This window comes from Caloenas nicobarica, chromosome 8, assembly GCF_036013445.1.
Source record: "Caloenas nicobarica isolate bCalNic1 chromosome 8, bCalNic1.hap1, whole genome shotgun sequence".
NCBI lineage: Eukaryota > Metazoa > Chordata > Aves > Columbiformes > Columbidae > Caloenas > Caloenas nicobarica.
The window spans coordinates 23,901,474-23,925,990 of NC_088252.1; the positions used below are offsets into that span (position 1 = coordinate 23,901,474).

The following is a 24,517-nucleotide window of genomic DNA, read 5'->3' on the forward strand; positions in this document are numbered from 1 at the left end:
GTGAGGGGGGTCCTTCCCGGCCCATATCCCGGCAGGCAGCGCGGCGGTTCTCCCTTTCACCGCCATCTTGGGTCGCCGCCGCGGGGGTGAGCGTGGCAGTGGCGGCGCAGCGTGAAGCGGGGGGGGAGCTGCCCCCGCCGTGGCGTCATGGGCAGGCGTGGGGCTCCCGGGGCGTTGCGGCTGGCGCCGTGCGGAGAGGGTGGAGGGCGGGATGGCGCCGATGAGCGGCGGATGGTCCCGGCTGCGGCCTGAGGCCCGGGGCTGAGGCGCCTGCAGCGTCCCTGGGGAAGCGGAGGAGGCTCCTTTCCTTCCCCGTGCGGCGGAGCCCGTCTTGGGCAGGCTGCCCGTTCCCGTGCCCTGGTCGCCGTACTGCGGGCCGTCCCCGGCCGGCAGGGTGCTCAGCCCGGGCCTGCGGCCGCTGCGCCCGCTCGGCCTGGGGGACTCACGGCGTGTGTGTGGTTTGTTTCTAGGCCTGCTGGGACCAGAGAGGACACTATGGCCGGGAGGTGAGTGACCTGCCCCGAGCTAGCTCGAGGCTCGCTGTTACAGTGAACTGCTGATAGGTCTTCCTGCAAACCGAGCATTTCTGAGAGTGGTTTGTTAAAGCTGCGGGCAGCGATCCGTTCTCTTGTGGCTGCTCGTTATCCGGGACGGCTCCTCTGCCCAGTGTCCTGCTGGGCCTTCTGTTAACGCCCACAGTTGTGTCTTTCTTTTCTGAAGCCTCTGCCTTAAAACTGGTTGTAGTTGTTCATATGGTGTGTGTTGCTTTCCCAGGCCTGTTAGTAGATGTGGGATATTAATTATGTTTTTGTTAGCGAAATGTTTTTGAACTTTCAGTGTACAGTAAAGGCTTTGGCACACTGTTCCCTTGAGTGAGGGAGCTACTATGCTATCGAGTTTTCTTGCAGATATAGGGATTGAGGTAAATGGTGGAGACATTGAATCTGAATAGTCATTTCTTGTCTTAATATTTGTTGAGTTTTTCTTCTGTTGTGCATGTGTGGAAGGTGGAACTGGATCAGTGTAATACTACTGTATTAAGGGACAGTTGGTGGGTGCAGTTGAGATGGTCATGATGTGTATATGGTGTATGGAATGAGTCTTGTAATTGCTTTACCTGTGTAGTACAGACGAGTCTTGATTGTCAATAGTTGAGGAGTTTGTGTAAAGTCACTTGTCCGTTGTGTATGGGGCTGCTTCTCTGGCTGTCCCCATAGATTGTGGTTAATTCCTTTGAGGCTACAAATCAACCGTAGCTAATATATTCTACTAGAGCAGTCACTGCAACACAGGAGACTCAGTTTATGTGGTGTATAGAAAAAAGTAATGGTTACTCATCAGAGTGTTTGTAGACATTTGAAAACATAACACCTACTAGTGCTGAAGTACTTTGGTTTTAGTGTGAAGCCTTTTGTGTCAGAGGTTTATAACGAGGAGAGAGATGCAAAGTCCTAGTAAATACTTCATGTGCCAGTTCCTTAGCTTTCACCTGTTGGCTGAATGTGAGGATTTGCAGTAACTAAATAAAAGCAAAAGCAGTGGGGATTTTTTTCAGCTAAATTTCTACTGGTGTGAAAATAGTTCCTCTTGAAACAATGTTATTTGCTTTTACATTGGATACTTTGGAGTGGATTATAACTTGTAAATGTTTTCAATGTCCTTAGGCTGTGGTGCAAGGCCATTTTTGCTGGCTACAAACGTGGCCTCCGAAACCAGCGGGAGCACACAGCCCTTCTGAAAATCGAAGGTGTTTATGCCCGTCAGGAGACAGACTTCTACCTGGGCAAGAGGTGTGCCTACGTGTACAAAGCTAAAAAGTAAGTCACTTTTTATTGTTAAGCTACATTAGCCAACTCCTGTATCAGCTTTTGCAAATGTCAGAATGTGAGCAGTCTGTTTATGGTGCTTTTGTTAGAACAAAAATTAATTTGGCTCAATTTATCAATAGAGTGTCCATGGAGTACTGTGTAGACCAGCTTCATGGGTTGGTTTCGTTTTTAAAGTCTGTGGTTATTTTTGTTTTAATTGAACTACATGTTCTTAATTCAGGTAATGAAATTGTGTGAAGTAATAGTTCGTTATTATAAATGATACGTTAGATGGGATGAGAAACAAATTTTGCCTGAGACTGGCAAAAAACTGAAGGCAGCTTGGTAGAGTAAGTTGAAGTCAGGTGAATTTGTGCTGAGTACTGTGAGCTATTGAGTTACTTCAACAGCAGAATTATTTTGTGAAACCTGGAGGAATTTGTATCCTGGCTTTTGTGTGGCCATGTCAGGGCATTGTCAGTTCTGCTGTGCTGGCAGTGGTGGAGGCCTTAAGAACAGTTACTTGTCGCCTTCCTCTTATTTTTTGGATGTACATTAGAGTTCAGATATGGGAGTTCAGAATTGCCTTGACCATCATAATATCCAAGATGCCTTTTCTTCTAAAGCACTTTTTTGTGGTCTTATACCCAGTGGTTGAAATTGAGGAGTTTTTTATTTGATCATCTTAGCATTAGCATTTTCCAAATTTTTAAGTTTTGTGACTTGTTAATAGTCTCCAGTGGAGCTTCTGATTAATTACAAGCTGCAATACTTATTTGGAAGGTGTAGAGAAAATCCCAGTTGTAGCAAATGTCACAGGTAAATTAGCGGAATGTGGTCCAGCTAAAGGTGACTGTGGAAAAAAGTTATGGAAGTGCCTTGAAGAGACTGCGCAGTGTGTCCCATCCCTGCGTGGTCCTGTACGGAGCTGTGACTCATGCACTCAGCAGTTCTTGTTCTCTCTTTCCTCAGCAACACCGTAACACCCGGTGGCAAACCCAACAGGACACGAGTGATCTGGGGGAAGGTGACCCGTGCCCACGGGAACAGCGGCATGGTTCGTGCCAAGTTCCGCTCCAACCTTCCTGCCAAGGCCATTGGACACAGAATCCGGGTGGTAAGTGGATTTATTTTAGCAACAAGGTCTTTATTGGCAGTCTTTGGGGTGCCTTTTAATCCCACGTAGTATGAGGGAAAACTCAAGCTGTGGTTTTATTCTGTTGCTGTTGTCTGTTCAGCCTGGCTCTTTGGTAGGTGCTGCTTTTGGAGCTGGGAGAGATTTATTGGTCACTTCTTGTGCCAAAGGGGTTTGTCTCATTGTCAAGGGTTCTGTACGCTTGCTCAGGTTGTCCAGAAAGGCTCCTTGAGTTCTGGGACTCTTCTCCAGCTCCCTTCTAAAGCTCCCTTGATTTCTTTCCGCCAGATCTTGTACATGTATTTTTGCACCATTCTGCTCCAGTTCCTACCTGTTGACAGATGTTTCTCTTCCCAGATGTCTTAGCTGAGGGTCATGTTCTTCTGACCTGTCCCCTAGGACCTCTTTTAGCCACAAGGCTTCAATGGGACTGTCCCTTTAGGTCCATCACCCAGAGTTTTGATGTGATACTTTCCTAGTGACCTTGTTATGCTTTTTCTTTCTTGCACCTCTTCTGTGTAATTGGGGGGAGGTCGCTTTCATAGTAGTTGAAGAGGTCAATGATGTCGATTGTAACTGCAAAAGTTGTGTTTAAAATAGTACAGTCCAGCAATGGGATCTCTAACATGATTCTTTTCTTGTCTTTTACAGATGCTGTATCCCTCTAGGATCTAAATTTTTATTGGAAATAAAATGGAGAATCTGTTAAATTTTCGTATAGTTCTGTTTGTATTCTCCACCTATTTTGAGGGACTTTGTTCTTTTTTGGTAGTGTATATCAGAATTCACAGCACAGGGACAGAACAGTGACTCTAAGCTAGACCATGAAATGAAGATTTGACCTGTGCTTGACAAGGCATTTGTAGGTTCCAAAGACATAACGTGGTGGCCTTTACTGCCACCTGTCTGTGCCACCTGTTTGTGCCACCTGTCGTGGAATCTGAATGGTTTGCAGGGCTGAACAAGAAATGTTTACAACCTCAAACTTCGCACACAAGCTTCATATATAATAAAACATGAGAAGTATAATAGAACATGAGAAATGCTTCCTTGCCTACCTACTACAGGGAAACTTCTTATTCCTATTTCTCTTGTACTTGGTGGTGGCTGATGTTGAGGCAAAACGGTGTAAAGGGACACTAAATCCTAGCAGGTCTAAGTCCTAGCTCGCGTCTGAAAATAGTGGTTCTAGTAGAGTCACAAGGAATGCGACCACACGTACCTGGGCAGCATGCATCCCCCTAGCATCTGCTCTGTGAAATTTATTAAGACACATTTTCATCCACAGCTCTAGTGCCTGAGTGTTAATACTTGGTGGTTTCCTGGACAACTTTATCACAAGATGTAACATGGGTTGGGGAGGATCCTTAATCAGACCAGTGTATCACTTTCATAACTTCTTTAAGGTATGTTGGACAAGAAGGTGGTGAAGAACAAACTTAAATATTCTTAAGTGCATGTCTCAGAGTTTCTCAGTACATTCCTCAAGAATACTGGATAGTTAAGGGAGGTTTTGTGCAGCTGCAGGTTGGTGTGGTTACTGCTGATGTCAGAGTTCCAAAATGACCTGTCAATGCCTTGGGTGGGTGATTCTGCTGATTCTGTGTAGTTGCTCAGTCATTTGGAAAGCGTCCCCAGTCGGTGCAGCAGGTGAGTCGCTGCCCTCCTTCGATGGTGCTCCCATGCAGGTCCCTGTGTCCCCATGGCTGAGACCTTCCCTCCCCCAGCCTGGCCCCGCTGTCTGTGCAGCTGGGAGCCCCCTGAACCAGTGAATTCACTTGTCTCCTGCAGCGGGCTGGTGTTTTGTAAGTAATCCTCCATCTGCCAGAGGTAGAGTAGTTGTGTATTCAGAGTGCGTTGTTGGGTAAATTAAGACTTTATTTTGAATGGCAATTTTAAAAAACTGGACCTGGCTACTCAGCTCTGGTATATAAATTATTTTACTGGACTTTCTTTAAGGACTAAATCTGCCACTGCTGTCTCCAACAGCTGGAGAGCCCTTGAAGTGGAAAGCTGCATTTTTTTAACATGCGAGGAGAGAAACTTACAGGATGCTGAGTCAGGTCAAGCAGAGCTTTAGTCTTCTACAAATACCGATAGGTTGTACACATAGGATTAGAAGAAGGATGGAGTGGAATACAAATTGAATTTTCAGTTTTGAGCATTCCCAGAGGAAGGAAGAAGAAACGCAGGGGTCAACTTGGGCTGCTAGAGCAGGTTGTTAGGACTGTGACCCCTATTGTGGTTGGATTCTGCTGATGAGAAGGTAAAAAGCACTCCTGAGTTTGAGGTAAGATGCCCAAAAATACATAGTGATCCCTTTTCTCTGCCCTTTCATCTACTGCACCAGGCTGCTGAGGTACAAAGCCTGTTCGTGGGATGTCTAACATCAAACAGCATTTGGCTACAATTTTTGGATCTTTGCATGGAAACTATTTCCTTTCACATTCATTGGTCCCACCAAAACCTGTGTGTGTGTGCGTGTCTGTGGTGGCTGCTGAGAGCAGCAAGCGCAGCCTGTTCCCAGGTCTGTGTGCTGCCTCTGCTGCAGCAAACCCATCCCGCTCCTCTCCCCAGCTGTGCAGTACGACGACTTGTGTGGAAGCTATGACCTCAGAGGAACCTGCTGTCTGCTCCTTCGTGGACCAAACCACCTGGGAGCTCCTCAGCCTGCTGGAGAGAGTAGGGAGGCAGAGCAGACGGGTGCTGGTGATGGAGGTGGATGATGAAAATGTGAGATCTCCCTCGGTGCTGGTGGATTTTGCCCAGGACCTGTGTGGCACAGCTGATGTCAGGGCTAAACTACAGCAGGCGGAGAGGTTGGAAGAGGAAGAGGAGGAGGAGGTTCAGGCCCATCTGGTTTTTATGCTGTGGCAAGCAGCTCTGCTGAAGCAGCTCATGCAGTGGGATCACCTGGATGATGCCCTCTGGGAAGTGAGGAACCTCCTCCCCTGCCTGCCGGATGTGCTGGTGCTGGTGATGATCCGTCCAGATCCCCAGGAGCAGCTGGACCAGGCAGTGAGAGCACTGAGGAGAATGCAGTGTCTGCTGGATGGGGCCTGGGAACTGGTGGTGGAGACAGCGATCTGCAGCCCAGGCCAGCCTGGTGGCATGCTGGAGGCAAAGAGAGCTGCGTGTAGAGGACTGAGAGAATTCTTGAACTGCCATGAAGGTATCATGGGACATAGCTGAACACAGGGGCCAGGGAGAAAGAGATGGGCTTCTTGGAAACAAAAACGTGCTCAGGGTGGGGCATGGAAGGGTCTGAGGGATGACATAAACCAAAGTGATGCTCGGTGGCAGGGTTCAGATACATGAGGGAAGATAAGCTGGACCTTGGAAGCAATGTGAGCTGGAAATGAGAATGAGGGCTTAAGTGCTAGGATGGGGATGGACCAATGTAGCCTGAGCCAACTGTGTGTCCTCTTCCAAGCTGGATGGTGGTGGCTGTTGCTCCTTACCTCGAAACACACGTGGCTATGGAGATGCTGCTCAGTGTAAGAACTGCAGCCCTGACCCCACCACTGGGGCTTTCCTTCATTATGTTATCAGCTCCATGGTCTCACTGACACTGTGTCCTACTTTGGAGGGATGTGCCAGCTTTTTTGGGTGAGCCATAGGCCAAAGCTTTGACCAGGATGATGCCTGCTCTTCTTCTATCATGTGTGTTTCCTCCCATAGAAGTCGACTCCCAGGGTCCATTTACTGTTTCACTCCCCGAGTTCAGTTACTGCTGTGCTCTGCCTGAACATACGAGACTCAGGGTATTGAAAACAGCTGGAGAATGAATTCTCTTGCGCAGCAGACTCTGGCAGGTTGGTTTTCGCACTGTTCATCTGGATGCCTGTAGAAACACTTCCCTCCTAGTGCCTTGCTTGTCTGCCCAGTCCTGCACAAACATGATTCAGTATGTAGCTGCTGCCAGAAGGGGACACTGCTCCTTCAGCATCGCGCTGGCCTTGCTACAAAGATCAGATTGCTGCATTAGCTGAACAACCTGCTCCAGAAAACGTCTGTCAAAAATCACTGAGTTTGTGCTTTGCCTGAAATGCCTTGCTCAAATATCAATATGTCCCCGAGAAATCCAGAGGGAAGACCTAAGACTGGTTTTTCCCAGGAGAACCTGAATGCAGGGGTCTTCAATAGTTATCAGCACAAACCTCCTGAAATTCCCCAGGGTTCTTTGTAGTCACAGTGTGGTGGGAGAGCAAAGTTTGCTGCCCCTTCTTGTTTATTGGACAAGATGCTGCAAACAAGCTGAAGGTCCATCTCCTGCTGCAGTGCTCTTTGCCATTAGTGCGGTGGCATTTCTCAAGCTACAGTCCTCGCACCAGAATAGCTGAAGGGTCTGGGATGAGCTGGTGCACTGATGTACGGGATCCTTCCTACCTACCTGATGGAAGGATGTGGGGATGGTTATGAGCATGGCATGCCCTGCACCTCGCTCTGCCGCAGGCAGCGGTTCCAGGCGTGCCTGGTAGCTTAGTGCCCAAACACCATACTAACCATTCTTGAGAAACTAGAGGCACTGCAAGTAAAACAGTACATTTGTGTTTGGTCCTTCTCGTTCCTGGGAAAAAAAGAAAATAAAATCTATACAGATGAAAACCCAGCATATAGCCCACTGTCCTTTAAAGGGGCTATTGCAGGGAACTGACCTTACCAAGCATGTACCAGTAGACAGAGAGTAGATTGAGCTACTGGGATGGGTTATTTTGGATGGGATGCACTATGGGAGCAGAAGATTATTTTTTTCTCTAAAGCAAATGTCCTATGTAATATCTGAACTCATTTCCCATCCTCTCTGGGCATGGCAGGGCACTATGGTTAGCTGCATGTTTGTTTGGGGTTTTTTATTGGGTCTTTATATGTATTTTTTCTCTCTTTTTTTTTTTAATTTTTTTTTTCTTTTACAGATCTTGTATACGCCTAAAGTCTTAACTATCGCCAAAAGAAGTATTAAAAACCTGATATTTATTTCATTTCCCTGTGTCTGTGTGTGCCTATAAGCTTTAAAGCCGTACATCGGACCATGAAACTCCTGCTGGAGCTGCAGTTTTGTGCTATGTAGTATGGAAGGGGTGTGATTTGAGGGTGGTACAGAGCCTCTGAAACAACATTTCTCAGGGAAAGGATCCTCCAAGTTATTTTTCAAATATAGGATTTTTTTCCACATCCTTAAGGACAACGTGGCTTTATGAAGCCAAATAACTGTGCTGCAGATGTGTGGGTGGTCCTGGTGCTTGGCAGCCTCTGGGATGAGCTGCTGGTTATGTGGAAAAAAAATGCTTTAAAGGATGGGGGAAAATGACCTTGTCCAGTTGTTTAAACATAATTATAACACACTTGACCCAATTGCTGTGTTGTGGAAGAGATTTTCCATGAGTAATTGGGCATCTTAAGATGAATTCCCCCTTTTTTAAGAGAGGACACATTTTTATTTGTATCAAGCTAATGCAGAAATAGTTGCCTTGAGTCAATGCAAGATGCGTACAGTCCTATGCCCCTCTGCTGTCCAGAAAGGGATGGTGACTCTAGGGAACATAAGGAAACTTAGGGCAAATGCAGAGATGGGCAGGATGAGGCACAGCTTTAAAGGGACTGGGATTTTGGAGAAGAGAGGCAGGGAAATGTTTGAGTTTCCCCATCAGGAAGCCAGTCTGTGTCCAAGCTATGGGACAGCCGAGGACTTTCCAGCTTTATTTGCTTACAGGGCGTAACATCTGAGCTGAGCTCAGAGGGTTGTGATGACTTGGATGGATCCAGGCCAAGGCTGAGCTATCACAGGCTGCCAAGGGACAAAAACTGGGGCTGCCTGAGCGGTCCCTGGAGGTGGCTGGGTCTGGGGAGCTGGGACAGAACCAAGTGACCATCCAGTTGTGACTGAGCTTGTCACAGGAAAGATCCGTGTCTGGTTTGATACAGTTCAAGCTTCAGTGGGTGAAAGTGGAGTGGGGTCTGGGTTCAGGAGCTGGAAAGGTTGAGGGGAGTTTTGGGAAAGATCGGTGGAGGAGATGGAAAGAGCCATGGAGGAGTGAACAGGAGACAGGGGCTAGAAGGGGATTGGTGGGATTTGGGGAATTTTCTTCACTCATAATTACCTCCTCTGCTACTTCTTTGGGGCACCCAAGATTATCTCAATGGACGAATTGCTCAGCGAGGGCTGGTGCCCCACAGCAGTGCTCCTGGTGGCAGCTGGTAGTGCTGCACAAGTAAAGCAGATGCTTTCCAGCATCTTGTAATGCTGATGTGTTTTTCCAAAGCAGTAAGGGGAAGCAGCATTGGAGAACAGGTTTGTGAAAGAGCACTTGTGCAAAACCTTGCCAAGGCTCAGCTTGTCATCAGCCAGTTCCTGCTCCTGGCTGGATCAGAGGCCTTTCCTATGTGCCCCTGTGAGCACTGAGGCTGCCAAGAGGAAGAGTTTAAAGAACTGGGCTGGGTCATTGGACACAGCGTCTCAGAGCTGTTCCTACAGATTCCGTCTTGCTCATTTAGTCTCTTTGCACTCCTGTTATCAAAACTGGCAAGAGAATCCTTTTTCCTGTCCTCTTCAGAAGAGAGGTTAATCTTGGTAAATGCAAGGGGTCTAATTCAGTGAACCTTTGATTTTGTTTAGACTTTAAGGCACTGCTAATACATGATAAATTTATTTCTCTGAACAAAGCATCTTCTCTTCCTTCTTTGAAGTCCAAAATGAGCAGATGTTGTGTTTGCTCCAAACAGCTACGGGCATATGTAAGAGATGTGATTACCCTCATTTAGGGCTATCTGTAGAGGTTTTCTAGAAATGTGACTGTCAGATGGATGTTTGAAGGAGCGTCAGGCCTGGTAAATACATCATGTTTTCACTCAGATGTCTGCCAGAGCTCTGAAGTCACTTTGTTGGGCACTACAAATGCTGCTGAGCTGATGACTGCCCCTGAACTGTTTGGGCTGTGCCTCTTTAAGTAACATAAAGGAAGATAAAGTTGTATTTGCTGTTAGGTCTTACCTCTGTTAATGAGTACAGAAATGTAAACAGAGTTGTTTGGGTATTGTGGGTGACACTCGCCTTTCCAACCAGCCTCTGCTGGCAATGGTACTTGTGTACCCAAAACTGACTAGAGAATTGCAGTGGCCACAAAGAACAGTTCTGTCTGGCCCCAAATATTAGTTTTTAGAGGCTGTGCTGGCGCTTTAAACATCTAGGCTACTGCAGAGAAACAGCCAGTGGTGCTCTGTCTGAGTTAGGAAGAACACTTCCATTTTTTCTATATCTTCTCTGCAGAAATTATCTTCACAAATTTGGAGAATCGCCCACTGAAAGGCCACTTCTCAGGGAACTTTGGGGTCCCTATGTGAGTCACTGGCACAGCATTGTTTGAAAAGAGCCCTGCGAGGTCTATGCTATAATGATCTTTGCATATTAGACAGAGTATAACTGGCACCACCACAGCACAGGCTGTGCTGGCAGCTCGTGTGGAGTTTAAAGGTGCTGTGGGTCTTGTTGTGGCCGTTTGCAGGAAGCATCCTGCCTCCGTAGAGCCAGCTGCAAGAGTCCTGGGCTTCCCTGGTCAAACTGGGCAAAGCGAGTGTCTGTCTTTGGCTTGTTCCTTGCAGGGAGCAGCTGAAGCTGCTGGTCCCTCTTCCTGGAGACCTTCTGCTAGTGACTGGCTCATGAACAAATCTGCGTGAGGGCTGTAGTTGAAATTCTGTAGCAGGGGAAAGTATGAGCAGAGAGACCCCGAGGTGAGGGTTCCTGGGGACCAGCACCTGGTCCTGTGCCCTCCTGCTGCTGCTGGCACAGCTCATGGTGCTGGTTACACTCAGGGCTTTTCTCCACAGGACTGTGAGCAGAGTTCTGAACAGATGAGAAAAAATTCCTTATAAACACAAAATCTGGACAACACTAAGGCCACACCTGGCTGTTGAATTATGTCTGACTTTGTAGCCTTGCCATGTTGACAGCTGCTCTCAGGGCTACCACGCTGGCATGGAAGCACGAGCTCTTGCAACAACAGACCCTGAGCTTTGGAAGAGGAGCCTAATCCTTCTGGTTTATGTCCCCTCCTGACTTGCTTATCAGCACTTGTCAATGAGCAAGTTACTTTTGCTAGGACCCAGGGCAGAAAGTCCCTCTGAAACCTTCGCTTAAGCTGTTCAGTCCCTGGGATGCTGGTGTGGGGCAGTGTTTGCGAAACCTGTCATAGCCATGGCAAATGTTTTCCTGGCTTAAAATTGGTCGCACACAGTGACCTTCCTGAGCTGCCACACCTCCGCTGGTGACCAGCCGGTGGTACACCCCTGCCCCGTGCTGGCTGCTGATGTGCTGGGCTCTGGGCACGGGTGGCCACGAGGATGGGCAGGGAGCTGGCACGCCACCTCAGCCAATTTTGTGGCACAAGTTTCCCCCAGCACACCTGTTGGGAATCACCATCCCAGGATTTTGGCTCTGCTTTTGCTCCCAGTGCTCCTGGAGCCTCCTCTGCCCGTCCCACAGAGATTGTTTGGCTCCGAACAGCCACAGAGAGTGACTGGCCAAGGTGATTCTGGCCGTTTGCACCTTTGAGCTGTTTATCCCCTGCCAGATTCTTGCAATGAGACACTACTTGTTTGGAGGAGCCCGTTCTGACGTGGAACAGGGGAAGTGTTTACCACATGCCATGGATCGGAGCTTTCTGGCTCACCTGCCAGGCACACCAACACCGTGCAGGCTCCAGGGCCAAACACAGTGGCTGCCATCACGTGGATTTCATTCACCATGGGCTAGTGGAGCCAGATCATGGGATACGGGCCTTTTCCTGTGCTGGGGCTGTGTAACGTGTGCCAGCACCAAACCCTGATTATAGCTCCGTACTTGTCCCTGCAAACATTTCATGCTTTGGTGGGATGTGTGTGTCACTGTGGAGCACTGCCAGTGCTTGTCAGGCTGTGACTATGAGCTGTTTTTTGCGCGGAAGGGGATGGATGTGGTGTTTGCAGAGGGGAAGCCAAAGAGGACTGGCTTGGGAAGGGACTTGGACTTGCAGCCTGTGGGGTAGGGGCTGCAATTTGGCTTTGCAGCACTTCTGAGGCTTTGCACTTGTGCACAGGTTGGACTTTGAGGTGATTGTTTCCTAAAGGATGGTGTTATGAGGCTGTAGCCTGGCCAGGTTATGTGGGAGTATAGTGCTCCCCATGGCACAGGATGCCTGCAGAAGCCACTCCATCTGTGCCCCGCGGTGTGTTACACCCTGGGGGGGCACGTTATATCCTTGGGGGTGCGTGATCAGCTGCTCCTCTATCAAGGTCTTGAGTGTGTCCCACTTTGCAGTCACCACAGCTTTCACTCAGCCCTCTCTCGTCTTCCTAGGACGCGGGTTTCGTCTGAATTTTATCACCTTCTCACCGGTAACAGGACCGGCCTCGCGGGAGGCCTGTGCAAGGGTTCTGGGGCTGGTTATGTGGCAGATTCGGGAAGCCCAGGTCCGCCCTCGCAGCCTCTCCGCTGTGCCGCCCCGGCAGCAGGCAGGGGCTGTTCTCCAGAGGGGGCCGGGGGGTGCCGGTCCCGGGACGGGGCTGCAGGCGCGGCAGGCCTTGCATGGGGCGGTGGGGGCACTTTGGATACCCGCCCCCGCGCTGCGCCGCACCGGGCCGGCGCACGGGGTGGTGGTTGGCGCGGGGGGGCGCGGTGCTGGAGCCGGTGCCCGGGTGCGGGGAGGATGCAGGTTGCGCGGGGCGGTGGCGGGGCAGGGGGCGGCGCGCAGGGCCGGGGCCGGGGGCGGTGCGCGGGGCCGGGCAGGGTGCGCGGCGGCGGCGGGGGATGGCGGCGGCGGAGCTGCAGGAGCTGCGGGCGCTGCTGGAGCGGGTGGGCGGCCGGCCGGCCGTGCTGCTGGTGGCCGAAGTGGCGGAGGGGGCCCCGGCGGCGGCCACGCTGGCCGCCTTCGCCCGCGACCTCCTGGGCGACGAGGCGCCCCCGGGGCCGGGGCCGGGATGCCGCTCCCGGCGGCGGGTCGGCGGCGGGCAGCGGGCGCTGGCAGCGCGGCTGCTGCTGGTGCTGTGCCGCGGCGGGGCGGCGCGGGGCCGCGGGGCCCGGGCCCGCCTGCGGGAGGTGGTGCGGGACGTGCGCGGCCGCCTCCCCCCGGCACCGCCGCCCGCCGTGGTCGGCGTCCTCCTGGCCGGCGGGGACGGGGAGGACGCGGCGCTGCTGGACGCCGCGCTGCGGCGGCACTTCCCGGCCGCCGGCACGGTGCAGGCGGCCCGGTACAGCCCCGGCAGCCCCGCCGCCCTGCGCGACTGCCGCGCCGCCGCCTGCCGCGCACTGCGGGCCGCCCTGCTGCACCCCGCAGGTACCGGGCGAGCACCGGGCGCGGGGACAGCGGGTGACCGGGCTGCTCACTTCCTCCCTCCCTCCCTCCTCCCTCCCCCGGGGCTGTGGGATTCTACAGTGGGATTTGCTCCGTTTTCCTGTGGGATCTACCCCATCCTAATGGGATCTGACCATTCCTGATGGGATCTTCCCCCCACCCCAACGGGATCTGGCTTTTCCCATTGGGATCTGACCATTCCTGGTGGGATCTTCCCCCTCCACCCAATCAGATCTGGCTTTCCCCAATGGGATGTCTTTTATGCTGGTGCGATCAGAGCCTTCCCAATGGGATCTGCCTGTTTCTGGTGGGGTTCCCAGTCTTGGCAGATGGAGAGGACAAACTTCCCAGCAGGGAAGCACTAGAGCAGCTCTGGGATAGCAGGGATGTGACAGCTGATGGCTGTGATATGGTGGCCATCCATGCTTATGGATGTGTGTTCTTGGGGATGCAGGACTGGCATGCAGCCCTTGCCGTAGGGTGCAGGCAGGACCTGATCTTCCTGAAGGAGGAAGATCCTTGCGCTGGCTTTGCGTAATGAATAAGAACAACAGCAAGTGGGTGTTTGGGTTGTTTGGGTTTAAAACCATGCGTCTGTTGGTGGCCAGTTTAAGCAGGATGAAAGCTGGGTGTCAGGCCTTGAGGAGCAGCACTTGCCCTGGGGCAAAAAGCGAGTCATGGTTGTGTACAAATGCAAGGTGATGGGAAGCTGCGCAGGCTCTGCTGTCACAGCAGCCACGCAAAACAGCCTGGGCTCACTTTAATCTTTGGCACTGCTTGTCTTGGACTGTTTCCCTTTCTTCCTCCCTTCTTTCATTTTTTCCCACTTTTCCATTGCTCCCCATCATTTCCAGGGGTTCTGGTGTTCCACTCTCTCACTGCCTTTATCCTGAGGGATCCTGGCACTTGCCTGCAGCATTGACGGGTCCTGTGGGATCCCAGAGCTGCTGCACCTCAAGTGCTTCTTGCCATCAGCTCAGTCCAGAATCCTGGATCTGAACATTGAGGAGCTTTGAGATGGCCAGGACCCACTGTGAGGGTGCAGGACTGTCTTCTGCCAACCCTTTGTACTGACACCCATAATCCCCTTTCTAGTTTCTCTCCTTTCTTGGACTTTTGTCTTCCTCACATTGTTCCCACTGCAAGAATTTCTGGTGTGCTTGCAGACTGCAGTGAGCCCTCCAGTTCTGGTCGCAGCAGCCTGGCGGGACGGCGGCCACAGAGGCAGAAAAACATCCCTGTATACGTGACCTTTTCCTGCCTCTGCACATTGCTGTCGCTTGGCTCAGTACATGTATTTTGTGGCTAGCTGTGGCTTTGTCCTTCGTGCAGACATGAAAGCAGCATAGCAGCAGGTGAGAAAGAGGAGCAGAAGGAGCCAGAGCGGGTGTTGCAGCCTATTTGTGCTTTGTAAGCATGGTGGGTAGGAGGACTCTGCATGTTGCTTTAGTTTACCTCTGATGCGCTGCCTGGTTCTCTTAGTCATGTAAGTGTCCCAGGACCTGCATGAATAATGAGGATGCTCGTCAGCTGCAGGGTTCAGCCTTAGGCAGGGGCAGCTTCTCTCCATGCTCCTGTGAACGTTGCCTTCTGAAATCTCCGTGTGGCCAGAGGGTCCCCAGGTGCAGCCGTGTCTCCAGAGAGCTGGGGAGCTGGCAGTGCTGGGCATCGGCTTCATTGCAGCCTGGTCTCCTTTGCTTCGTGGCTTTCCCCACAGGCAGAGCATAAGGGGAATAAAATCTTTAATGTAAAATGAGGGAGGACTGTAGGAAAGATGGGCGTGGGGCTGCAGAGCACCCTGCAAAGCAAGTTCTAGGGATGTCACCTCAAAGATGTCCTCGGTTGGGGCTGAGCTTGTCTTGTTTCCCCTCTTGACTTTGAAAGGGGCTTGTGTTGACACAAGATGCTCTTGCATCTGGATAAGGATGCTAGGAGGTGTATGGAGTGTAAGGCTCTGTGTGTGTGTGCTTGTGACCTGTGTATTTCAGCCCAGCCTCAAAGCCTCTTTCACTCATGTGGCTGCTCAGCTCTGCCCATGACAGTTGTTCTGGAGGTGCAGCCCTCCCATGCTGGGAAGGTCCTGAACACTGTTATTTGTGTGGTGGAGCTGGGACAGGAATGGCAGTGGGGTTCCTGCATCTAAGCAGAATTGTGCTGGGCTGTTCTCCTGTCATGCCTCAGTGGTGTCCAGAGTCCCCGTGCAGTGCAGGGAGGGGATGTGTTTCTGGCTGGAGGTTTTGGTTTGTTGGCTGACAGGAAACACTGTCACTATGACCCCTTCAGTGTCGCAATGGTTCAATAAGCTGAAGGACGCTGAAGTGGTTTATCATTTGTTATCTGATTAGGAGGTGAAAGGCTGGACGATATTTCAGTGGAGATGCTGAACTGCTGCTGCTGGAGACCACGTAAAGTACGCTGGTGTAGTGTTTTACAAGCTGCTGTAGTGTTTACTATAATGGTTTGAAAGCCTGCAGTAACTTGCTGTGACCTTCGTTGTCCTCCAGAATAAATACTATACATGGATGGAGGCCACATGCTCTCTGCATTTTGCAAGCAGTTGCAGCTGTAGTTTTCAGTGTGCTGCAAGTCTGAATGGGAGGAATTGCTTAATAAAGTGGGGAGCAATGAACAGGCTGATGTGGCAGGTGGTGTGTGATAATCCAAAAGAAAAACTTCCTCCTACAGGAATGCCCTCACCGTGTCAGTCCCCAGCCTCACCACGTGTGCAGGCTGAGATCCTGCCACGTTTCTTGCTCGCTCTGGGCTGCCGCATCCAGGATGGTTTTGGCAGTGAGGTGGCAAAGTAGAAACCAACATCAGGGACAAATTTCCAGGGTAGCAGGGAGGTTTCAGCCTGAAATAAGGATTGCCAGGAGCTGCTCTGTTCTTTACAGGGGTGGGCTGTGTGGAATGGATCTGGTTTTGCCGCGAAGAGTTCGGCTCGTGGAAGGGAGATGTTGCGAGTCAGCAGCAAGGGAGGTGGGGGAGCAGCAGAGCTGACCTGCTGCTGGTCTGAATTCATCTTCTCTGGTTTATCCAGAAGACGTGAAAGACAGTGAGAGGTGGAGGCTCCCATGCTTCCTGCGGTGCATTTCTTGCAGCCAGAGGAGCCGGGGAAAAAGTTATGAAGCAAAAGCTGCAAACCACGTTCATGCAGGTATGCGCAGCTCCCTCCCTTGTACTCCTGCTGTGGCTGTCAGGGGTTCCTCACTGACTCCTGGTGGTGCTGGTGCCCAGACCCCTTGCTGGTGGCCTCCTTAAGCTATTCCCAAGTCTGACAGAGTCAACCTTGGGCTCCCTGATTCTGGGGGAAATTGTTCAGGTAACAAGCAGCCTAGCGTTCAGCCTTTGCTGTGCCTTTGGCACTTGTGCTTGCCTTTCCCAGCAGTGATTTTATTTTTGCAGAAGCACCCCCATGCAGGAGGCTAGGAGGTGCATGGTGTGGAGATCCAGACTGCTCTACGGAGGATGTAGAGGAGGGGAAGCTTCTTCACTGTAAAAAGAATAGAGTATTTTCAGTTGGAAGAGACCTACAATAATCATCTAGTCCAACTGCTTGATAGCTTCAGGGCTGACCAAAAGTTAAAGCATGTTATTAAAGATGGTGTCCAAATGCCTCTTAAACACATAAAATCCTTAAAAAGCATAAGGGTCAGAGAAAACAACTGAAATGCCCCATTTGTGCAGCTTTGAGACACATCCTCTGGGGGCAGAAAATTTAAGTGCCTGATCTTGCTGTCACTGCCAGGCGGGTGACACCTCGTGGCCATGCAGCTTGTGCTGAGACCACTGGGACCACAGGAGACCAGGGAGCTGCACCCTGTGCTTCTTTGCTCACAGATCACCCCTGTTTTTTGAAGCGATGTCAAGTTGGTACAACAAAATGAAAATCAGTTATGAAAAAAAATTAGCTGTGCTTAGGTTGTGAGTATATATCAATTGCATTTTGCGTGAAGAAGGGTTTCCCATTTATCTCTCCCTTGACCTCTCTCTGCTTTTTGCAGATGACCTGCAGGACCTTGAGGAAGAAGTGGCTCTGACCAGCCTGTCCCCCAATGGAAACTATGAAGAAGCTGCTGGAGGTGCAGGCACCTAGAGCTGCTGGGTGCCCAGGACGGTCCATGTCCTGGATCTGGCCGGTGGATTTGGAGCAGTGGGAGGAGGAACTGGTGTGTGTCCACTCACCTTCTCCTCTGAGGACCCACTGCTCTGGGGAGAAGCTGCTCTGCTTAGTTCACCAGGGTCTTCTGTAGCTGCCGAGAGCCTCTGAGGTCCGTGCCAGAGAACCATCCCCTGCTGCACCCTGCTGCACCCTGCTGCACCCTGCTGCACTCTGTTGCACCCTGCTGCACCCTGCTGCACCCTGCTGCACTCTGCTGCACCCTGCTGCACCCTGCTGCCGGGGGTGCCTGGAGCTGCTGCTGGACACCGGGCTTCTGAGAAGCCCTTTGGGGATGTATCCCAGATCCTGGGCGAGATGACATGGGGACTTTGAGCATGAAATGCAGCCACTTGCTTGAAGAAAGAGCTTTCTAATTCTGAGCAGAGTTCCCTGCTGAGATTGCCAGGGCTGGCCTCCCTGGCAAACAGATTGTGCTGCTTTGTTTTCCTGCTTTGTTGCTGCTTTGAAGTTCCCACCCTCCCTCTGATCAGGCAGAAAAAAAAAAAAAAAGACAAATAACATGGTGGCATTGAGACTGCAGTGGGACTAAATATGAGGTCTTGGATCTACCAGCTGCTGAAAAATCTTGAATGGAACTGTGTGATGTGAAGAATGCAGTAACAGACCACTGTGGGTAGCAAGAATAACACTGAAGATCCTGACAGTAACGGTAGCTGGAGCAGAGTGTGGTTTGGGAGCAGGATCCGTCCCTCTGGCTTGTCCTGGTGCTCACAGACTGATGGGCTGGAGGGGGTGGCAGATGGACACTCAGTGGCTGATGGTAGATTGGGTTATGAGAGAGACCCATCTTACCTGGGACATCTCCACAGCCACGTGGTTGCAGGTCTTGGAGGTGGCCTGCAGCACAACAAGATGTGACTGCTTCGTAAATAAATTTAAAATAAGCTATTTAACTAGTTCCAAAGGGCTGACTGTAGCCTGTGAGGCAACACAATTAATTACAAATCCTTGGTTTATGAGGAATATTTCTATAATGCTAATAATACCTTTTTTATTCTTACTTTAATGCAACATAAAACAGATCTTGTTTTATTTTCAGCACAAACGGCTGAGTTTTGTTTGGGGCTCGCTGTCCTTCTGGAGTTTCATCTGGCTCAGACCAGAAACTTCAACCCATCATGTCCTGCCTGCTTCTCTGGGTTAGCTGCTGAACGATGTCAGTATGTCCTCCATGCGTGTCTGTCCTCTCTCTGGCTCCTTTTTTCCCAGCGGCAGCTGAAGCGTCTGAAGTGTCTCTCCCAGCCATGTGCCTTCGCCAGCTCTCCAGCTCTTACCTAGAGCAAGGGATGTTTTTTTACCCACTCTGCTCATTACCATGATCATCAACATTTTTCAACAATTTTTCCGTGCCTCAGTTTCCCCACCAGTAGGATGGGGATGGGAACACCTACCTACCTCACAGGGGGGTTATGATGGTGATGCTGGAGCAGAGCGGAGCAGCTCTTGGGTTCAGGGTTGGTCCCTGTCATGATGGTGCTGCTTTGCCCTTTTGGCTGGGAGAGAGTGATCGAGGGTGTCTGGGGCGTGCTGGTGGGGTTGGGTGGGAGAAAGGGTGAGCATTTCCAGGTGTGCTCAGCAAATCTGTGTTATCATGCTGCTGGTTTCGATGTGTTGGGATAGTTAGGCCTGGACTACATAGGAAAGCTTTGCCTGAAATACAGCCCTAAGGTGCTGAACCTGCCCCATATGTGGTGAGAGGGAGGGGGTAGGTGGCTGCCAAGTCTCTGTGAGCAGCGTTTGGGGAATCGCATGTCACATCTCATCACAGCAGAAACACTTTCCTGTGTGGGTGTGGGCTGGGGAAAGCGAACCTAGAAGGCAGCCGGCATTGATGGAGCATGTTGCTCTGCAGAGGGGGCACCGAACCCACTCACCTTCCAGCCTGCAGGATTTCTGTAGCTTTTCTTTGCTTGTGACAAGGTGGAAAATAAAAAATATAACCACTTGCTGTGGGTGGCTGTATTCATGACCCAGGGCTTGAGCACTAAGCAGTAAGTGCATCTTCGTGAGACGAGGGTCTCCTCCTGCCCTGTCCCTGCCATCCACGTGTCTGTCTGCTGTGCGGTGCGTTCCTTCTACTCCTCCTTGCAGCAGAGCCCGTGGCGCTGGGCAGTTACGGACTTTCCTGATAAAGCCCTTGATTAAGTGAGTCCAGTAGAACTTGACAGCACAATCAGGTGAATCTCTATTTTCTTGCAGTATTTGGCCTTTGCCACCTAGAATTTACCAAGGAAGAGGTGGCCCAAGAGTACAGATTTGCAGTTAAACCTATCTTAGTGCTACAAATCCAATGGATTTATTTACTGGTAATTTTTAAGTAAGTTAAGCAAGTTTACCCTTGCAGTGAGGTTTCGTGGAAGTGGATGAGCTGCCTGGGGTTTAGGAGGTGTGAGTGGGAATACATGTGACCTAAAGTATTGTTTTCCTTCGAGGAATAAAAATTATTTGAATTATTTTTTCTTTACTATCTGGGCATGTGGAGGTGCAGCAGATAGTTTTACATGTTTAATTGTTTTAATAATTTATGGGCACTGTTATCTTACATGCTTGCTGTAAAGAATAAAGACATTTAATTTCTGAATTGGGATGTGCTTCAGTTTAGTTTTTGCTTGCCATGTTGTTATCCTTAATGTAGCATTATGCATGGTTTAACTTGATATTTCTCTTGATTTAAATAAGTATACTGGGAAGGAGTGGAAGTGACCCCAGTACCTGGTATCCAGGTCAGCAGGGTTGGTCTGTGTGCAGCTCAGGTGGCTGCTCACCTGTGGGCGGCAGGGAAGGCTGGAGACCTTCTTGGTTGTCTCAGAAGAGCTGACTATCTCAGCACCATAGAATGATAGAATCATTTCAGTTGGAAGAGTCCCTCAGGATCATTGAGTCCAACCATAACCTAACTCTGGCACTAAACCACATCCCTGAGAACGTCGTCTAGACACCTTTTAAACACCTCCAGGGATGGTGACTCCACCACTGCCCTGGGCAGCCTGTTCCAGTGTGCGACAACCCTTTCTGCGAAGAATTTTTTCCTAATATCCAATCTAAACCTCCCCTGGTGCAACTTGAGGCCATTTCCTCTTGTCCTATCACTTGGGAGAAGAGACCAACACCCTCCATGCTCCAACCTCCTTTCAGGTAGTTGTAGACAGTGATAAGGTCTCCCCTCAGCCTCCTGTTCTCCAGGATGAACAGCCCCAGGTCCCTCAGCCACTCCCCATCACACTTGTGCTCAAGGCCCCTCACCAGCTTTGTCTCCTCCCCTGCACTCTCTCTAGTACTTCAATGTCCTTCTTATGATGAGGGGCCCAAAACTGAACACAGGATTGCTGTTGAGCTGGATCTTCTGGGGTGCAGGCCCACCGGCCTGAGTGTCCTGTCCGTCTGTGCTGGAACCAAAGCAGGAGCCAAATGACCCCACATTCCCCCACAACTGGGGCAGCGTCAGGTACGCAGGGACGTGGGAGATCTGGGCGCTGCCCTGTGCCTGCAAACAAAGCAAAGGCTGGGAAAAGTATTTGGTGAAAGGCTGCCAGATGCGCCTGTACAACCTCCTCACAAGGGGAGCAGGAGGGGCGGGCACCGAACTCTTCTGTGTCCAACGACAGAACCCAAGGGAATGGCAGGAAGATGTGCCAGGGGAGGTTTAGGTTGGACATTCGGAAAAGGTTCTTCACCCAGAGGGTGCTGAACACTGGAACAGGCTCCCCAGGGAGGTGTCACAGCCCCAAGCCTGACAGTGTTCAAGAAGAGACTGGACAACACCCTCAGACACACGGTGTGAACTGTGGGGTTGTCCTGTGCAGGGACAGGAGTTGGACTCGATGACCGCTGTGGGTCCAACTCACGCCATTCTATGTACAGGCGCTTCCCTTTCCAAGGGGGAGAGGGGTGCGGGTGAGGCCTTTCCCCACGGCTCGGGTGAAGCCCTGCGGGCTCGGTGTGAGGTGTGCGGGGTTGGCGGGGAGCCCGTGGGGTCCCGTGTGGCGTTGCGGGTGACGGAGCCCCAGGCCGCTGCGGCCGCCATGGGCCTGTGAGGGAGCGCAAGGACGAGCGAGGCCGCGGAAGGCACAGCTGTCCTGCTCGCGCCTGGCTCTTTCTCCGCCGCCCCGCGCAGGCGATCGCCACGGGCAGCTTCGCCGGGAGCAGCGGGGCCCTGCCGGAAGGGGCCCTTCGCGGCACTTCCGGGCCGGGCGGCGGCGGAGCGGCAGCGGCGCGGATCCCGGTGGTACCGGCAGCACCGCACCTGGGCCGCAGCGGTCGGACCGCAACCCCACCGGACCCCACCTCCCTCCGCGGGCCGGCCGGCCGGGCGGCACCATGATCACCTCGGCCGGTGAGGGAACGGCGCGGGGCAGCGTTGCCCGCCGGGGTTTCGCTGAGTCAGGGCCGTGACTGGGCACCGCCACAGGCCGCAGCGCTCCGCGGGGCCGCCCGTCGCGGGGGCTCCTTGCCTCCCCGGGAACCCCCGGCCGGCAGCCGCCGTGTGCGCTGGCGGGAGCGGAAGGGCCGCCCCGGTGCTTTGCTACAACCGGCACGTTAAGGCTGAGCCGCGGGAGGCGGCGGCGCCGCCCGGTGCCCGCCCGTCCCCGGGTGCTGCGGCGGCCTGAGCGGGGCCGGCTCCCCGGCGGACTCGGGGGGGATAGGCGGGGGACAGAGGCGGCTGCTGCCCGCCCCGGGGCTGCGTCCTCCTGCCGGGTCTGTGCGAGGGCTCCGGCGGCTTTGCGGGCCACTGGCGGACACGGGGCTGCTCTTGTGCCGCGGTTGTGAACGGGGGAGGTTTCACCTCCTGAGCGTGAATAACGCGTAGAAGGTATAAGCCGGTGGGCAGGAAGGGTCTGGAGGAGGCACAGCGGGAATGAGAAAGGGGGAAGAGGCGAACTTGAACTTGAGGGGGGTTGGAAATGCAAACGCCTTGCAGAGGAAGAGCCACCCTAGAGAGTCCAGGCTTGTCAAGTGTGTGAGCAATTAAAAGTTAAACACTATTTCTGGATCCAATGAGAGCTTCGTAGTGTGAAAAAATAGGAGAAGTATTTCCAAAAAGTACTCAGGCCAGAAATTAATATGTGACTGGCTGTGGCTTTGTGAGAGAAACAGTGGCAGACGATAATAACCTGCAAGTAGCTTTATTTTTCTGAACCCTTTGCATTATGTTTCAGCATTATTTTGAGAAGTAGGAATTAATTTCAAAGGGGTTTTTAAAAGATGGAACTAGTATGTTGGATAGTAGTGAGATTGCTTCCTCCTGATAGATCGGGTAAATGCAGGAGCTTATTTAAAGAAAAAATCACACTTTTGGAGTAGAGTTTCAGAAAACAGCTGGAAGGAGCCACAGTGCGGGAGCTGCTGAACCTGCTTTCCTTGCTGAAGGGCCACATCAGTGCTCCTTCAGTTTTTACTGATAGACCTGTGTCTAACCTGTTTTTAAAAAAAATCTTTGATAATGGAGGTTCTACAACCTTGTCAGGCAAAGTGAATAACTGTCTTACTGTCAGAAAACTTCTCTTATCATCAAGCCTCAATCTTTGAAGCTCCAAATAAAGCTTATTTCTACTGTTCCTGTTCATATCTGACACAAAGATCAGGTTATTTGCTTTCTGCTGGCAGCTGCCTTGTACAGGTATGAACTGTGTACCCTTCCCAGATTTCTAACCAGTTACAGAGCTCCAGTCAAACTTGTAAGTCCCGATTGGTCAATCTCTTTTTTTCTTATTGCTCAGTTCTGAACACCGTGGTTTGCTCATAACTCTTAAAACTTGGTGCCCAGCGCTGGGCACCACGGTCTGGCTCAGGTGCCAAGCAGAGGGGAGGATTTGCCTCATCTGTCTGCCAAGAAATGCTCTTACTTACACATCTCAGTGTGAAGTTTGGGTTCTCTGCCTCTCACTGCAGCCACATATTATTGATCATGTTTCATCTTATTCCACTGTAGTCTTCAGATTCCTTTCTATATTTGTACATTATAGTTTGGACCTGCATGCTCTCCTTTTAGTTTTGTCAAGATCATTTGAAAGCCCAGTTCTGGCCTTTCTAATTTCATTTAGATTTTAAAAGGTTATCAATCTATACAACAGATGAAAGATTAAAAGCAGTGAATTGTGTTGTACCTATATCAGATCCTATTCCAGCCCTTTCAGTTGTGTCCTTGCAGTCTGTCAATGAAACCATCTACAACCGCTCTTCGGACTGGTCTCACCAAATAACTGTGAAACTCTCGGTTATGTCAGTGGAACAATATTTCTGTAGCTGTTTGTACCAATGTTCTGTTACAGTGTCAGGTGTCCTGCTAAAGCTGTGAGATAGGATGTCTTTTCTCAGCCATGAGGCCTGTTTCCTTGGCATGAAAGTAGTTAGGATGTTTCGACGTGATCTTGGTGCTCCTTGAGGAAGTGGGAAGTGCCTTGCCAGAAGGCAGTCAGCGAACTATTGAGGTAGCTGAAGGTAAATCCCAGATTCTCTGAGTTCTATCTCATATGTTTTCCTCTGAGAAGGATCATCTTTTATAAACAATGTACCTTTTCAGTTATAAATTCTGAACTATTTTATATCATTCTTAATACAAACTTGGATCTGATATTTGAATTTTAATACCGAAGATTTAAAATGGGCGTTCCAGAGACAGCATTTTTTCTTGTTCTTTTGGTTTTGAACTAAATAACACGTTCACTTTTGAAACAGAGAGAGTCCTAAACTGACTGTGATCTTGTTTTGCAGCTGGAATTATCTCTCTTCTGGATGAAGAAGAGCCACAGCTCAAGGTAAACTCTTACATCAGGGAGCAAATAACAGCAAATGCAATTTGTTGAGAGCTTAAAATCAGGAATGAATGGATCTCAATAATTAATGGTTGGAGAGCAACAGGTGGGCTCTGAATTGTATCTAGCCTGAAAACAGAAAGGAAAGGCTTAAATAACGTGACAGCAGGTGGCAAACCTTGTTTTGAATGTGGATCAAACTGGAGCTTCACGTGCAAAGATCTCTGTTCACCAAATCTCCCAGCTCCCTGATGATAATGGGGCTTTGTCATTTAAAAGTGTTCCAGAGATTGCATTTTGACTGTGTAAAATTC

At 50.9% G+C, this 24,517-nt stretch overlaps 3 protein-coding genes across 3 annotated transcripts in view; all 3 read left to right on the forward strand.

The window, feature by feature from the left end:
* The first annotated feature begins 15 nt into the window (after nucleotides 1–15).
* RPL35A (ribosomal protein L35a) lies at nucleotides 16–3,653 on the forward strand. Its single transcript, XM_065640214.1, has 5 exons — nucleotides 16–86; nucleotides 471–506; nucleotides 1,665–1,817; nucleotides 2,781–2,925; nucleotides 3,595–3,653. Exons 2-5 carry the CDS (start codon nucleotides 496–498, stop codon nucleotides 3,616–3,618), a joined length of 333 nt encoding a protein of 110 aa, XP_065496286.1. The 5' UTR covers nucleotides 16–86; nucleotides 471–495; the 3' UTR covers nucleotides 3,619–3,653.
* A 9,071-nt stretch (nucleotides 3,654–12,724) lies between these two features.
* Nucleotides 12,725–17,540, forward strand: C8H2orf72 (chromosome 8 C2orf72 homolog). Its single transcript, XM_065640404.1, has 3 exons — nucleotides 12,725–13,250; nucleotides 16,309–16,425; nucleotides 17,273–17,540. The coding sequence occupies exons 1-3, from the start codon at nucleotides 12,725–12,727 to the stop codon at nucleotides 17,362–17,364; spliced, it is 735 nt and encodes a 244-aa protein (XP_065496476.1). The 3' UTR covers nucleotides 17,365–17,540.
* A 4,078-nt stretch (nucleotides 17,541–21,618) lies between these two features.
* The window catches only part of PSMD1 (proteasome 26S subunit, non-ATPase 1), a 72,729-nt gene continuing 69,830 nt past the window's right edge, over nucleotides 21,619–24,517 (forward strand). The window contains exons 1-2 of the mRNA XM_065639773.1: nucleotides 21,619–21,784; nucleotides 24,163–24,206. Coding sequence (XP_065495845.1) covers nucleotides 21,769–21,784; nucleotides 24,163–24,206 — 60 coding nt within the window. The 5' untranslated portion in view covers nucleotides 21,619–21,768. The remainder of the gene's footprint in view (nucleotides 21,785–24,162; nucleotides 24,207–24,517) is intronic.

Bases quoted from the DNA above. Each gene is read 5' to 3' on its own strand.
- C8H2orf72 (XM_065640404.1), top strand. From the start codon at position 12,725: ATGGCGGCGGCGGAGCTGCAGGAGCTGCGGGCGCTGCTGGAGCGGGTG. The intron at 13,251-16,308 runs GTACCGGGCGAG...TGGTTTATCCAG, and splicing joins CGCCCTGCTGCACCCCGCAG to AAGACGTGAAAGACAGTGAG. The intron at 16,426-17,272 runs GTATGCGCAGCT...TGCTTTTTGCAG, and splicing joins TGCAAACCACGTTCATGCAG to ATGACCTGCAGGACCTTGAG.
- RPL35A (XM_065640214.1), top strand. The intron at 1,818-2,780 runs GTAAGTCACTTT...CTCTTTCCTCAG, and splicing joins TACGTGTACAAAGCTAAAAA to CAACACCGTAACACCCGGTG. The intron at 2,926-3,594 runs GTAAGTGGATTT...TGTCTTTTACAG, and splicing joins TTGGACACAGAATCCGGGTG to ATGCTGTATCCCTCTAGGAT.